Below are 16,863 nucleotides of genomic sequence, written 5' to 3'. Positions count from 1 at the left end.
ACATGCGCCTTGTGGGATTTGACACCCATGAGCAATGACATTCATGACCAGGCCTTTAAGTTGGACGAACCTTTGCTCCTGAATTAATCTGTTACATAAGATGGTCCAACCACAGAAACCATACTAAGAAATGTCTCCTGCCCTGCGTGAGCAGGTGCTCCAGGTTTCTGGAGTCCGACTCTCAGCCTCTCACGGAGGTTTTTAGGCAGTTGTTCTGTCTCTCTCCCATCTGACTAAGGCCGCTTGTCTCCACCTGGGTCTGTCCTGCTGCTTACATGTAGCTGTCCTGGCACTGGTGGGCAGCAACCCTAGTGCTGGCAGGTCAGTTCTGTTGACTGGACAGACCATCTTTCCTCTGAGAGATGGCAGTCAGCCAAACAGAAGCATCCCATGAGCAGGATTTCATGGCTGGCAGTCTGTCAGACCATGCTGAAGGACTGATAGCAGTACTTGTTACACAGTGTCCCACGTAGAGCAAGCTCACAATTGGATGGGATGCCTCCTTCGTCAGAGGATTGCACAGGGACATGTCAGTCATAAGCAGTGTTAAGAGTCTGGGATCGTTAGTTCTGTTCCAGTGTTGAGTGAATACAGTGTCTGCTCTCAGTTCTTCCAAATGTCATCTTTTCACAGAATCACAGAACAATAGGGGTTGGAGGGGACCTCTGGAGATCATCTAGTCCAACCCCCCACCAGAGCAGGTTCACCCAGAGCAGGTTGCACAGGAATGTGTCCAGACGAGTTTTGAATATCACCAGAGGAGGAGACTCCACAACCTCTCTGGGCAGCCTGTTCCAGTGCTCTGCCACCCTCAAAGTAAAAAACTTCCTCCTCATGTTTAGATGGAACTTCCTATGACCAAGTTTGTGCCCGTTACCTCTCGTCGTGTCACTGGGCACCACTGAAAAAAGACTGGCCCCATCCTCCTGGCACCCACCCCTTAAGGATTTAGAAGCATTTATGAGATCCCCCCTCAGTCTTCTCTTCTCCAGACTAAAAAGACCCAAGTCCCTCAGCCTTTCCTCATAAGAAAGATGTTCCAGTCCCCTAATCGTCTTCGTAGCCCTTTGCTGTACCCTCTCCAGCAGCTCCCTGGTCTTCTTGAGCCGGGGAGCCCAGAACTGGACACGGCACTCCAGATGCAGCCTCAGCAGGGCAGAGTAGAGGGGGAGGATAACCTCCCTCGACCTGTCAGCCACACTCTTTGATGCACCCCCAGGATGCCATTGACCTTCTTGGCCCCAAGGTCACATTGTTGGCTCATGGTCATCCCGTTGCCCACCAGGACTCCCAGGTCCCTTTCCACAGAGCTGCTCTCCAGCAGGTCAGCCCCTAACCTGTACTGATGCCTGGGGTTATTCCTCCCCAGGTGCAGTACCCTCCACTTGCCTTTGTTGAATTGCATCAGGTTCCTCTCTGCCCAACTCTCCAGCCTGTCCAGGTCACGCTGAATGGCAGCGCAGCCTCCCAGTGTGTCCGCCACTCCTCCCAGGTTTGTGTCATCAGCAAACTTGCTGAGGGCACACTCTATCCCTTCATCCAGGTCATTGATGAATATATTGAAGAGGACTGGACCCGGGACTGACCCCTGGGGAACACCACTTGTTACACACCTCCAACTAGACTCTGTGCCACTAATCGCAGCCTTCTAGCCTCTAGCTTTGTTTGTCAGACTCTTGTCTTTTTTCATGTTGTTGACTCCTCATCATATTCCTGTTCTCTTTAGTTCTAATCCTAGTCTCTGCTCATCAGATTCTAATCCTGGTTTCAGTGTCCACTCAGTTGCAGTTTCTTCTTTTTTTTGGCTGTTTGCCTCATCTGTGTTTTCCTTCCCTCCATCTTTGGTGGTTCTCGGGCATGATATTTCTTCTCGCTCCTTTCTCCTTTTTCTTGTTCATTTTCCTTGTCAACTGAGGCTGTGTTCTCTTCTCGCTTCCTTTGACTTTTGGTGTGACCTGTATTATTCCCCACAAGCAATTGTTCTGTTTCCCCATTGCCTTCCATTTCCCTCGCACAGCAAGTCCCCTGTCGTGCCCTGCCCATTCATTCATCATTCCTTCCTTCGCTTCCATTTCACAGCTGATTGAAAGTACAGGTAATTTAAATGGCAAAATCTGGACTCACAGCATCCCTAAGCTGTAGTTGCAGAGATGATCCCTGTGAGCGTCTCTAACCTTTGCCAATAGGATGTTTGTTCACAGGGTAAGGATGGTGCATGTGGAGTCTGCTTGCACATAGGGCTGAAAGAGACTGGAGCATGCTTAGTGAAGAGAGAATTTTTGAGCTTGTAGCTTCGATGGCGCTAAAGCTTTGCTTGAGCACATGTGATCTTCTTGGTGAGGTTAGAAACATTTAGAGAAATGAGTTTGGACTAATTTTCATAGACTTATAGAAAGTATATCTGTAACTTCAAAAATTAATATAGTAAAACTTAAAAAATTTCACAGAACAGCAGAAGGGTTGATAAGAGATCTGGAGTAGCTTCCAGTTGAGTAATCTAGGACCCTTCAGTCTGTAAAACAGGATGGAGGAGGAAGATAAGCTTCAAAATCATAGATGGCATTCTTGCATATCTGTATCTTGGCTGTTCAGTTTCTTCTAATGCAAGAAACTGAGGGTTGTCAAATGAAACTTTTAAGGGCCAGATGCAAGATAAAAGGAGGTGATTCTTTGTACAGCAGATAGTTGTCTAGGAGTGACATGGAAATTCTTGCCAAAGGATGTTGTGGATTGCTGAAAATTTATGTGAGTTCAAGAGCAGACTGGGCTAGTTCATGAAAGAGAAATAGAGAATTACTGACTATATAGGAATCACAGCTGATTCAGGGAGGCCATGAACTGAAAATATTGGGAGGTATGGGTAGTATCGTATGTTTGCCCTGCTCTTTAACATCCCCTGTTCATCTGCTTATCCTGTTTCTAACACTGACCATATGGGGCTGGATGAACCTTTAATCTGACCCAGCACAGTTATGACTAAAGAGCCCCACTCTGTTGTATTTCATCTCTTCTGTAAACATATCTCCAAAGAAAAAATACGAAGTTTGAATTATGCAGAACAGCATGTTTTTCCATTCCCTAATGTGACCGAACAATTTTGATGAAACTTTCTTGAAAAACTACTATTTCAAGCCAGCTTGGTATATGTTAAATTTCAGTAATTTTCAGGTAGTAAGACCCTACTTAGTGTTCATATGAAGTTGCGTCCTAAGAGGTGCTGCCACCTCTGTGAGGTTCATGTGGTTTTGGTGTGATCTGTGTTGATTTGCCAAGAGAGGAAATTTGGCTTGAACAGACAATACTCTCCGGGCACAAAGGCACACTGAAGATACAGGCCACCATACTTTTTGTTTGGGTTTTATCACTCGCAGGATAAATTGCCTCTCAAAACTGTGTGAGTTTGTGTTTTTTTTCTAGGTGGTGGTTTTTTTTTTTTTTGTTTTTGGTTTTTTTTTTTTTTTTTAGGTTGGACTTGATGATCTTATAGGTCTTTTCCAACCTTTGTGATTCTGTGTGATTCTATCACCCTTCAGGTATGCTCACAGTTGCATTTTATATGGGATTTTTGTTTCATACTACAAATAAGTTCAATTAGACATTAAAGAATGATTTCTAGATGGACTTGGAGTAGACCTCTAAATTCACTTTATTCAGCAGTGGCATTCTGGTAACCCCTCATGCATTTGGGGTTTGTGAAATCCTAACTGAACTTTAAACATTTGTTTAATTTAAAGCTGATGCATATTGATGGTGAATAAGAGCATATTTTCATATCTTTTAAATTTTAAAATGTCAGTAAAATGTGTTGTTTTGGTGGTGGTGTTTGGAGCGTAATGTTTTCTTTCTTTCTTTCAAATGAGAAGAGTGTCATTAAGTTAATTATATGGCTGTAGAACTCCAACTGTGCTGGTTTGAAAAAATCGGAAAGCAATTATTGTCTAATGCAGTTTAGTTGCTTTGTGCAAACTTGAAGTTTTAAAATTCTTCACCTGAAGTTCATATGAACTCCCTCCCAGCCTCCTTTTTTTTAAAGGAGTTGTGCTGCACAAGTTAAATACTTGTTTCAAAACCAACTCTGCGTAATAGTGTCAAACCACTTCAAAATTTCAAGTTGTTCTGTGATTCCGTTTCCTATTGGAAAGAAAGCACTGTGCATGTCAAACGCTTAAATACAGCTTGCAGCTGAGAACTTTTGCATCTTTCTCTTTGTGGTAGCTCTATGTTGTGCTTCTCTTCCTTCTCTATCCTTAGTATCATTCATTCAGAAGTGTGATTTATTGGGTTGTTAAGCCTGTATCGATGTGAAGTTGTTATGCATCTCCTAATGAGTTTTCTTCGGGAGTTTCCTTTCAAGCATCTTCATTATTGAGGTCCAGATATTTACAGGATATTTAAATCCCTGAGTTTTAGAATAACTTCACCTCTGTGAATATCTCACATATATTAAAATTCACACTGATGCAGACCCCTGGCATTGTTTTAAGCCAGAAATCATTTTTTCACTTAAAACGCGACTTGCAGGTCTTGATTTGAATTTACAGGAATGATAAAATAGTGCATCTTCACTAAGGAGAAAAACAATTTACTCTTTAAATAATACAACATAAAACGAGAATGAAGGCAAAGTAGTTTGTGCATTAGCACAACTTGGCATAGCTAAATAAATAGTAGGTCCCCTGTAGTGTTCAATTTAGCCTTTTTAACATATGTTAAAACTACTAACAGGGTTAGGTGGGAGAAGAATTCTCAAGGCCAATTCTCATCAGCCTGCTTCAGTAATCAGTACAAATGATGTTCCAAATATTCCATTTCATTGTGCTGAGCTTAATTTTAATTGTGAATAATGGATGTTAAAAACATTTTAAATTTCTCCAACAACTTTGTCGACACAATCCAAGTTTTTATGCTTCTCAGTTTCACCTTTCAAAAATGCTAAGGTGTGTGTGAAAAAGACATCCTGAAGGCATTTCCAGACACTGAGGAAAATTATTGCATAATTTCTTTAAAAACAAACTAACTCATAGCAAAAATCAAATTATACCCTCTTCACCTTCTTTTTCAACCCAAAGCATGAATGAAATAGATCTTTATACTTTCCAGGTTTTTTTTAACTGTAGTGCAATCGTTATCATGGCAAATGGCAGTAGTGATCACCTGTAACTTAGTATTTAATATTAAAGCGATGGTTGTAGCTAGCAGATCTTACTGGAATTGTCATGCATTGGGTTTTCTCAGATACAATCCAGTGCCTTTTCCGGTTTAAGCAACAACAACAACCTCTGCTTTTAATGAGATTGGTTGAAAAGGTGAATGCGCAGTAAAACTTCTTTCATAATTGGTGTCCCACAGTAGGCTGGGAGGGATTTGAGAAGGGGTGGGAGGAGAGCATCTCTTGAGCTGAATCCATGAGTTTGTATTTCTCTTGCTGTGGTCAGCTTTCGTTCATCTTTGTAGGATGCTTGGATTCCCTCGTGCATGTTCTCGTGAAAGAAGGGGACCTTGAATACCTCTGGGAGAACAGGCAGCTGCAGGTTTTTCTTTAGTCCGCCTCCTTCGCCATTTAGTAGTAGAAGCATTGTGTAACTTTAAGTTGTGTTATGGATAGACATGCTCAACATAGGCCACTTGCTGTCTTCCTTGGCATTTAGCTGTTAGGGGATCCTGGAGACACGGAAGGAGGTTATTCCTATGAAAATGAGGAAGGCAAATTTATTCCCCCAGCTGTATGCACAGAGTTGCGGGTGGATGGCAGTGCCCCATATCTTTGCAGACTGTCGTGCCTTCTATCCAGGTATGAAAAATAGGCAGGAGAGTGAGAGGTCACATCTGATACTGTTGAGGGTCACACAAACTCATGTGGGCCAGTCTGAAGATTTCCACCAGCTGCACAGCACGGTACTCATGCAGACACAAGTGTAGATCTGTGAGATATGGGACACCGCATAAACAAAACATGTTTACATAAGTCAGTCTGCACATCTGCTTATTATCAAGGAGCTTTGGCTGACGCAGGATACCCCCGTGCCATTTCCCAACTCAGAAGGATCCAGGAGGGGCTTCTGCTTACTCTTGGGAGTATAACTACAGCGGCACTTGGTGCGCTTGAAGTGTTGGTAATCCTGATGGTCAGCCTTAATTCTGTTAAAAAAAGTTTTGAGGACTGTCAATTTTACCTTAATTCTCTGACTGAATATTTGCAAGCAAACCAGAAGATGTTTCTCCTTCTCTGGTTGTAATTTAATATTGTGCAACTAGTTGCCCAATACTGCCTGTGTTGAAATGAACTCCTTTCAATGGGAAAGTCTGTGTTTTAGGATGAGTCCTAATGACTGTGTCATTGATCAAGTAGAGGAAATAGTGACCTTCTCCCTTCCTCTAGGATTAACTGGCTGGAGGGCATTTTGTTTTCCTTTGTCTGGATATGCACTGGGGAGGATTGTAGCATCTTCGATTCTTGTCAGGGGCTTGAGTAAACTCTGCATGAGGAAGAGGCGCTGACCAGACAACTCAATGAAATAAGAACTTGCAGAAGAAAATGGCTGCGGCAGAGTGCTGAGACCTACGTGTTTCTTGTTAGAAGGGGCATCTTTCTTCCAGGATCCAAGTCTGGATCTCCTCTCATGGCTTGGTAGGAACAGACATTAGTTTCAGACATTATTAACTTTATTGCCTCTTACTGCATCGCCTAAACCCACTTGTATGTCTGGTTTGTTCTGAACATATTTTTTTTCCTCTGCCTTATGTGTTAAGATTTCTGCGCATACAGATGTATGAAAGCCTTTGGGATGAGGTGAGGTATATAAGCACCTTCTGGTAATAAACCACCTGTGGAATTTTAAACCTATATAAAAAGGAGGCATTTGTTCTGGGAGAGTTTAGGACTTAAGTTGACTTGAATAATGATGAATTTATATTTTGTTTTGGAGCATCATAGATGTATATTAAATGGAGTATTGGTGAGCTTTCTCTTTTTTTTCCTTAGTAGCTTATAAAAAGATATGTGACACATCGTCTCTTGCTTGTTATCCCATTTTGAATTAGCCTGTTCTGAAAATATGCTAATTATGATAACAGATCTAGGATTTGATCTTAAGAGTTGCCAGTATCTCAATTTTGTTATCTTCAATATGAAAGCTCTTCTTGCATCACAGATTTAGACCCTCTAATTGCATATTGACATATGGAAAGTAGATTTGTAAGTACTTTCTGCAATCCTCAGATGATAGGAATAAAAAACTACCTTCTGCCCATACAGACATAACGTAAAATATTTACTGAGCACTTAAACCTAAAAGGCTAACGTGATGGAACTGGTCACTTTGTACTGCATGACAAATCAGCAGTGTGACATGTTGGGAAGTGGAGGACCGTGGCTTTCCTGCAGAGGGTCTCTCTAGCATCCAGATGCTAGGCAGGGAGCACGCTGCCGCAGGTTGTTTCTAGGTATTTGGGTGCCTGGTATGTCTGAAGCCCCTCTGCTTACCCTTCCTGGAAAGTGTGAAACCTTTTTTCCCCCCTTTTATACTCCCTTGCCTCTATCTCAGCCCCACAGTCTCTTGGCTGTGGTTTGGGAATGTTCTGCTGCTCCTGTCTTTAACTTCTGCATCTGTGTGTTCGCAGACCTTTAGCGAAGGGTCCCCCCAGCCCCCTCCCCGTGGCGAGCGCTCGAGCGGTTGCTTCAGCTGCCGTCCCCAGCTTTGCTGGAGCAGGAGCAGTAGCACAAACCATATGATTCTTGACAGCTTCACAGCTGTCCGCACCACGCTGCAGAGTAGCTGTGAAACTTGCTGCTCCTGTTGCTTCACTTCACTCTGCCTGCAGAAAGCTGCTGCTGGAAGTTGTGATACAGGAGCTGCCTTACAGGCTCCAGAAATAGCTGCTTTACCCCTGTATTCCTTTTTCAAATAGTACCGCTTTAAAATTTTTTTTTTAATTACTGTTCCATATTTCTTTTTTATAAACCTTAACATTATGGCATATTTCCTATGACTTCACTTTAAGGAGCTTTGTTTATTTAGTCATAATTATCCTTGAGTCTTTTAATGAGCAGTGATAGTCTGTCCTGACAGGATGCATGAATAATTATTTATTCCACTGTGGATAATCTTGTGTTTGTAACTGGTGTAATTTATATACTGTGGTGCTGCCTGTTTAAATCTCTTAAGTCTCCTCACAAGTCTCTCTAGTCTCAACTAGCATAAATAGCTTTGCTTTTCCTTCTTACAAACTCTGCCTGCGAAGCCAGATGAGGTTTCACTGGTAGTCTAGTGGTTGTATTCACTGACATACAAATAAATTATTATTTGTTGCTCTGTCACACTGAAAACTAGCTTATAAAATAGACATATGTACTATTTAGCTGTAACTATGCACTTTTCCCCTGTTCTTATGCTACGTTTATCCATATTTTCTTTGCATCTTTTTATCTCCGGGTACTTTTTTCTAAAGATTTCTGGAACATGTCAGACATTTACCATCAGCTCCGGGGTTTGTGCTGGCTGATGCTGGTCCTGTGTTCAGGCAAGATCAGCGAGGGATGTGCAACCGAGGCCATGCACGTGAGGATGAATGTTTCCTAACAGTGCTATGCTAGGGTCTTAATTTGAGTACCATGAGGGGACCTATTTTACCTGCCCACCAACCTGCATGTCCCCAAAGGTCTGTCTGCCTTAAGGAAAGTGCAATCCTACCTGTAGAGCGTGTAAAGTAAAAGTATGTGGCTTCATTCTGGGCTTCATTTTGGACTTGTGACATGCTGCTCCCTTCCTTAGCATCTGACTGCCTGCTATTACCAGTGCTGTAATAGTAGAGCAGTTCAAAGGCATTTTACATACCCACTTGTATTTTCTTTCTCTACCCCCCCGCCCCGTGTTGCTGTACGGTGAGGGCAAAAAGACACATCCCAGAGTATGCTAAACCAAATCGAAGGGGCTTTGTTGGATTCTCAGTGTCTTCTGTTCTCAACCGGAACTTTCCTTTTCTACTTTCGCCTTTTCCTGTTGCTGCTGTTGCCTCACCTGGCTGAACAGCTCAGGCACTCTCTAATTTTTCCCCCCAGAATTTAGTGAATGTTATACAGGAGTTTAGCCTTAAGGTTTTCTCTTCCTCCCACCTTACCTCCCTCCACCAACCCAACACAGAGTGCCCCAAACCCAAATGTGCCACCTTGCAGATGCACTGAGATCTATTCAAATGGGATCCAGGCTAAACCAAGCCTCTCTCCGAGTGCCTGATTCCCTGAGGCATCTTTTTGGGGTATTAGGGGTGTAAATATGAAGAAAACAGAATTGCTCATTTAAGCATAAAAAGATGTGTTAAATGGCCTTCCTTTAATGCGAACTGCATTAGTTGCAGAAGTTCACATTTTAAGTTTGTGGGTATGTTTATTATAGAAATATTTTTCAGTAGCTTCCATATGATGTGACACAAGGAGCGCTGTCAGAGCTGTCATTTCAATGCTGTTGCTATGTTACACACGTTAAAACGTAATTGCAAATGGTACAGGGATATTGTAGTGGTCACAGTTCTGTAAACATAAATTTCCTCTAGTAAAACTTTTAACTATTGTTTTGTTTTTAAATACTAAATTAAACAAGGATATTTGGATTTGTGGATGTCGTATGCAGTGGTATGTGTGGCTGTAGCCATTGCTGTGATTTTCTTATTACTCCATTTTTTTCCATGTTTCATTAAACATTTTGGTGTATAGTATTTGCACATTGTGTTACACATAAGGTGTATGGGTTTACAGAAGGGTGTATGTGTAGTAATGTGCTAACTGTGTTCCAAAAGGCAGAGCTCTGCCTCTTCTGTGATGGCAATGCTGAGTTCTTTTTAATGGGTGTGAGGTGTTTATTAAAGTTCTTCCTCCCATTCTTCTTTTTTTTTTTTTGTCCTGTTTTTCCAACACCATTTAGCAAGCGTATGTCTAGAGATACAGAATTTTTGAATAAAAAGGTTATATTAATCATTTGAATGTTATATGTGGGGGTTTGTGTTTTGTTAATCATGCACTTCTGTGAACAAAAAAAGTTTTTAATGTAACTTTAAATTAGCTGGAAATAGTGTTTCTGAATGCTGAATTCTCATAGCTGACAGCACTTGGGAGCTTTTATTGTTTTGTTATAAAGGGTTAAATTGGCATGAAAGTTGCTCTTTGATGGGGTATCCTCTGCTGCTTCCTCCCCCCAAAAAGAAGTAATTATTTTCCCTTTCACAGCGAACAACTCTGCGCCTTTTGTTACTGTGGAGAACGGAGCTCATTAGGACAAGGAGACTTAAAACAATTCAGTCCAACTCCTGGGTATGTTATCCCATGGAAAAACCAGCCTTTAAATAAGAGTGAAGCCAGCGACAGCACTGATGGAGCTTGTGAGAGAACTCCAAGGCAAAACTCAGTGCCGCGCAAACAGAGAGGACAGAAGAAGTAAGTCCGTTCTACAATAAATACGTATTTTGTTGTTGTTGTTTTGCATGACGTTCAGGAAGCATCTTTACAGATGCTGTACTGCAGTAGGCACATAACTTGTATTTGTGAAAATGCAGTGTGTTAATATTAGTCTTTTTTTTTTTGAGAAAAAAAACCAAAAATGCAAGCGGTATAGGAATAGCTGTCTCTTCTGCTTTTTAAAGATTGGTTGGTTTCTCCCCTCCAGTGAGAATCTTGCCTCTGGAAGACTGTAGAAAAGAAACACAGTTACTGTAAAGCACAGATCTACTTGTGAGGTTGAAGTAAAAGTATACACAAGAGTAGACGATAAGGGACTTCCGACACTTCGTGTATTTTGTAGTCCGGAGTAACTACAAGCCTCTGCCCACCTTGTTGAAGCTTTTTCCCCTTGCCCTCCAAAGCTGGCTCTTGCAGTGGCAGCAGTATTGGTGCAGGCACGTAGCGCGTGTTTCTTACCCTTCAGAAGCGGGGTTCGTTGGCAGGTCTCCCAACAGGCTGGTTTTAGCCATTGAAGGGCGGCCTCCCGAGTCCTCAGGTTTTGGTTCCACCTTTCAGTAATTCTGACAGGCACATACACAGCTCCACGGTGAAGTTTTGTTCAATGTGACAAGTGATAGAACAAGAGGAAATGGCCTCAGGTTGCGCCAGGGGAGGTTCAGGCTGGGTATTGGGAAAAACTTCTTTCCTGAGAGAGTGGTGAGACACTGGAACAGGCTGCCCAGGGAAGTGGTGGAGTCACCCTCACTGGAGGTGTTCAAGGAACGTGTGGACGTGGCATTGTGGGACATGGTTTAGTGGGCACGGTGGTGTTGGGTTGATGGTTGGACTTGATGATCTTACAGGTCTTTTCCAACCGTAGTGATTCTGCGATTCTGTGTGTCTGGCGGTGGCACTTAAGATGTGACCGATCGGAGAAGCGTGTTTTTAAACCTGTCTGCAGACGAGTTTTTCCCAAGCTGTAGGGATTCTGTCGCCGTGGGCTCGTGCTGTCCCCGCAGTCAGACGCGTTCATTCAGCGGCTGCCTGTGAACCCGCGGGTGGCGCAGCGCGGCAGAGCGTTGGCGGCCCTGGGGGAGGCGCGGCTCCGGAGGGCGGTGCGGGGCTGTGGGCGGCCGCCAGGCCCGGGGCCGGCCGCGCCGCGCCGCGCCGCGCTGGAGGCCGGGGATTGGCTGCGGGCGCGGGGCCGCCGCCAGCCCGCGGGGCCCGGCCGAGGAAGGGGAACAATGAGGGAGGCGGCGGCCGCGCCCGCCCGTGAGGCGGAGCCGCCTGAGGGGCCGCGGCCTCCTGAGGGGCTGTGGCGTCGCGGGCCGGGCCGGGCCGCTGTTCTTCAGATCTGGCCAAAATACACTCAGAAATATTTAATTGCAGATTAAATTGGGATGTTCGTTCAATGGCTCAGTTTAATCTTGTGAGAGAGCTTTCACCTCAATAAAAATGCCTGGTCAATTGGGTTTTAGGTTTTTTTAATGTTCGTTTTAACGCCTGTCTTTTGAGTAGCAGTTCCGTGTTAGAGGGGGCTCCACTGGACGTGGCGGTGTTCAGGAACCAGCTTTATTGAACAGAATGGGTCAATTTAATGCTTTAGTAAGGGGAGTCTTAATGATGATAGTGCCAGAGTTAACAGGTTTGGGGTTTTTTTTGATGTTTAGCTTCTGTCATGATGTGGGTTATGAGGGTATCGTAATAATTTTTAAACTTTCTTTGGCGGTACAAGAGGGATGGTACTCCCCCCTCTCCCCCCCGCCCCCAGCTAAGTGTTTTTCATGTATTTCTGAATGTAATTGCTGAAGTAAAGCATGCATGGTTTTCAGGAAGCAAAGTTATCACAGGTTAAAATTCCAGTGCTTACTGTATCTCTTGGCTTACTGGAGATAGGTTGTTTTTCCGCATCTTTTTTTAGAGTTTATAAGCAGTCAGGAAAGAGAGGTGGTTTTGTGCTGTCTCAACTCTAGAAACTCAGAAGTAATAGCAAGTGCATACATTTGAGTTATTAATGGGGGAGAATAATGACATTCAAAGAACCTTAATAGAAAACGCAGCACTGCCTTTCCTACTTACCGTTGAAGCATCAGAGATCAGGTCTTTTCTGTCAGTAAGCTTTAATGCAGCTCCTTCGATGTCCAAGGTAGTTTTTTGCCTGCAGGAAGTAAGTGAGGAAGAATCATCACTTCTTTTTTTTTTTTAAATGGAGTAATCTGAGTTTTATTAACTGTTTTCTATTGAGATTAGAATTTGGGGAACAAATTAATAAGGTTATAAACTAGATCCTCCCATGTCAGCACAGTACAGTAGTCTTTATATCACTGCATTTTTCGGTTCCCCCACACTCCTTTCCTCATGTTCCCCTACACCAACTTTTTTTTTTTTTTTTTTTAGAAACATCTTGATGGCATTGGATAAAGATATTTCTTTCCAAGCAGATTTTTCACTCCTGGTCTTTTTTCTACCTTTCCCCCATAGCTGCTGTATTTTATCCAGGCACCTTACCTCTGGCTGTGGCAGGCTCCTTTGAGGATACTGCCAATGCTGTGCCCTGGACCCAGCTGTTAAGACTGCAAGGAGAAGGCCACATGAAAGCTGCAGCTGGTGCTCGCCACTTAACACCCCTCTCTTTTCTTTCTTCTACATCTCTTCTTCCCCAGACTAATACAGGCTGTGTGCTGTTACCTAATTCTCCGTTCCTAGGGTTAGGCAAGTTTTAATACCAAACAGAAGTGGACTTGAAAAAAAGAAGCGTATGTGTCCTGAAGAATTGGAAGAGAGCAGGCTGGGGGAAGGGGCATTTTACCAAGCACTTTTTCTTGCCTACTGAATAGCAGCTTTAACTGAAAACTTTTTTATTGGGGAAAAATGTTGGGCTGAAGTATCAGGAAGAACGACTTTTGTTCATGTTGATCTATATTTTAGCACGTTTGGAAAAAATTATACTCACTTTCCCTGAGTTTTGGATCATTTACAAGTATCTAGCTAATTGAACAAAGAATGTGGTCACTTCTAAGTTTGTTTTTCTGCTCCCCGATACAGATCTCGATCGAGTATAGCATCATGTACAAGTGTGAGCACCCAAACTGCTTCTGACGATCAGGTTGTCAAATTCTGGGATGAACTCAGTTTAGTTGGCTTACCAGATGACATTGATGTTCAAGCCTTATTTGAGCCAACAGGTAAGATGTGTTGCTATTCTCCTTTTTTCCCATCCAGTAGTAGTACAGTAGCTACAATGACAGTGAGTGAAGTTTTTCAGCTGTTGTTTTTCTTTGCTCTGGTGTTTGTCAAGTGTTTGATGATGCTTTTGTAGCTTTTGCCAATGTTACATAGTGTTTTTTTATAGTCTCCTCTGCAAGTACTGGACAGAATCGTTGTCAGCTTTGTATGGGGAAATATTTGTAATCTTCTGCTGAACTGGTGTTCAGGTAGTAATATCTTCAGTATTGTGATTCTATTTTGGGGAGAAAAAGAAAAATAAATGAGATACAGCTTAATATAATTCTTGAAGTCCTGATCTTGTAGCCTTACCTAATCTCCTGCTGCTAATGCGTGGTTATCGGAAATAATGGAAGGGGAGATTTAAAAGAGCAGTATTGATAGAACAATAGAGGCATAATATATTTGCATGTTTCCAGTATCTGCAGGTTTTCTGTCAGAAAACTGTCTGGTTTGTCATCTGCTCTTTCACTTTAATGGAACTTTTCTTTTTACTCAGTTATGAATTACTTTTTCAGAAAGCATCTATGTCCAAATGCTTTGATGCCAGTAGTCTATTCACGTATTTTGCCTCAAAAATGGAAATACGTTTGTGCAATAATATAGATGTCATTATTTCATGAGTGTGGAAATTAATTTCAAAGTCTAATTAAAAACAAAAAATATAATTTAATGGTTTGTTTTAAATAGTTATACCATACTGTTTGTGTGTATGGTTATCAATCTAAGTTTTTCTAAGTTCTTGTTACTATTTGTAGATGACTCTTCCCAGGCTCTTACAGATATTTTTGGAGGAGTTTTTTTGTTGCTGAATGATCAAGTTGACTAAGTACCTAATTTCAACAGCTAATGTAAAACATCATTTTGAATCCAGTATAAAGCTGTCACAGAATTCCTTTGGAAGTATGTATCATTGACATTGTTTTTCCCAGAATTGAATTCGAAACTTCTTTTAAGAGAGATACCTGTTGAATTCTGCAAATTCTGATTAGGTTTTTTTGTTATGTAGATAAACATTTCTAATTATATCTTTATAAAGTGTTTATTGTATTGACATAGTTCTCTTAGTCATTTATATGGTGTTTCTGTTCATGCTGTATTTTGAGCTTTTAAAAGTTTTGTGTAGAATTCTAAAGCATCATGCAAGCATGTTCTACATTAATATACAGATCTGTACCTAGTCCTTGGGAATCATAAGTTAAAGAGTGCATACATGGACAAATGTTATCTACAGTGAAATACAAGATCAAATGTAACTCTGTGTGTGTGTTAAGCATTGCATATAGAATCATAAAGTCATAGAATTACAGAATCATATACACCCCACTGTTATAATTGTATGATCAGGCATCTGAAAATTAGAAACAGATATACAGAATGTGCTGAAATGAAGAGGAAGGTGTGTTATGTATCAAAAAAATGCAGTATATTTAGGGTCTGATAGTAACTGCATGATATTTAGTGTATGATAATAAGGGCATTAAAAGTTGCAACAAGAAAAACAGGAGGAAGAGAGACTATTCATTTTATCTGGCAAGTATTTACTACTAGACCTAAGTTCCATACTTACAGGAAGCGCTTGACAGAGTTGTACAACCAAAGCTCTTTTTCTTTTGTAATGCATTAGGTCATTGCTGGGCTCATCACCGCTGTGCGGAGTGGTCATTGGGAGTCTGCCAGACTGAAGAGCAGCTATCGGTGAACGTGGACAAAGCTGTTGTCTCAGGGAGCACAGAAGTGAGTAAAAAGAATTGAATGTTCAAGCCAGCAAGAAAATAGGGGGTGGGGTTGACAAAAAAGACAGTAGACTAATGCAGTATGAGGTATGACCAAAAATATCCACATACGGATCTCTGAGCTCACATTCATAATAAGGTGTCTTTGGACAGGTCTTCATGATAAAATCTGCTGTTGCAATTTGCTAAAAACGTTTATGAAGTTGCATGGAATATATCACTAATTAGTTCTGAGGTAACTAGAATGTAGGAAGTACCTGACTGACCAAAACAAAATACAGACAAAAGAAAAGTTGAGTTCAAATTAGCAAATGCCCCGCTAGGTAGAGGAAATACTTATTTTGCCAGTTTATATTCTGAAATTATATGATCCAAATATAGTAAAAAATTTCTCAATTACTTTGATACCAGTTTCAAAAAGCAGGTTGGCATAGGAAAACTAGTGTTTACCGCAAAGCCTATGTTGTTACTTTAAATATTGATAGAAATACATATATAAATATTTAGGTTTTTAATTTGAAATGGTAATGTATTTAGAAAAGTAGGTACCTTTGAAAAGGACAGGCTCCTTCTGGTGTCATATTCTGATAGCATTTTGAAATGATGGAGAGACCTATTTCACATTGGTTTTTACCATGTGTAGCTATATTTTTTGGTTGTATTTAATCATGTCTGGTAGATTATTTTAATAATTTTAGGTTTTTTCTATATTAATCAGCCATGCTATCAACAAATTTGTGTAATTTTTGCTGGTTTTCCTATGACCATGCTTAGGCTTGTTTGTACTTGATTCTTAAAGTTTTTCATGCATTATATTTAAAATAAAAAAATTATGCAGAAGGTACCAGTAAATGTTCTCCATTGTGTGGACTAAAAAGCTGCTTTAACTCAGTCTTTCAATACAAGCCATATAATACAGCTTTCCTTGCACCTTCTGCTTTTTACTCATATTGAATAAATGCTTTGCTTTGAATAATTTAATTGATTTCTGTGTATCTGCTTTCAAAATAAAAGACTATTCAGAATGAATGAACCTGACAGTATGAAGTTCTAAATGAGCTTAAAGATGTTAAAGCATTTGTGTGTGTGCGTGTATAAAAAATTATAAAAAGAATTGAAAGAACATCCAAAATCGGTTACTTTTTTAAAAAAAAAAAAAAAATCCTCCTGCTGAAAAGTTTTCTCCTTGTTTTTGGCTGGTGATGGTGGCTTGTAGTTATTTTGTTGTCAGCTTATTCCCATCTGCAGTAATTTTCATTATGATATTTTGGTTTCTAACAGAAATCTTTGCTGCATTGTTCAAGCTTCTATTTTGCTCTATTGAATTCCATCCTATTTCCATTATTTCAGTTCCATTTCTTTCTGTATGGTACCTTGCTCCTCCCCTGTGCCTCAGGGTGTTGGTGCCTCACCTTCACATCAGTAGTACATTTTAAGTTTTGTGTAGATGTTTATAATGCAAAAATTTAAATA

General features: G+C 41.2%; 1 protein-coding gene across 1 annotated transcript in view; it reads left to right on the top strand.

The window, feature by feature from the left end:
* The window catches only part of KMT2C (lysine methyltransferase 2C), a 205,568-nt gene that overhangs the window by 67,511 nt on the left and 121,194 nt on the right, over positions 1-16,863 (top strand). The window contains exons 4-6 of the mRNA XM_059818961.1: positions 10,220-10,426; positions 13,475-13,614; positions 15,282-15,391. Of these exons, the coding sequence (XP_059674944.1) occupies positions 10,220-10,426; positions 13,475-13,614; positions 15,282-15,391 (457 nt within the window). The remainder of the gene's footprint in view (positions 1-10,219; positions 10,427-13,474; positions 13,615-15,281; positions 15,392-16,863) is intronic.

This window comes from Gavia stellata, chromosome 6 (assembly GCF_030936135.1).
Source record: "Gavia stellata isolate bGavSte3 chromosome 6, bGavSte3.hap2, whole genome shotgun sequence".
Lineage (NCBI taxonomy): Eukaryota > Metazoa > Chordata > Aves > Gaviiformes > Gaviidae > Gavia > Gavia stellata.
The sequence above is the reverse complement of the archived record's forward strand: the minus strand, read 5'-3'. Positions and strand labels throughout refer to the sequence as shown.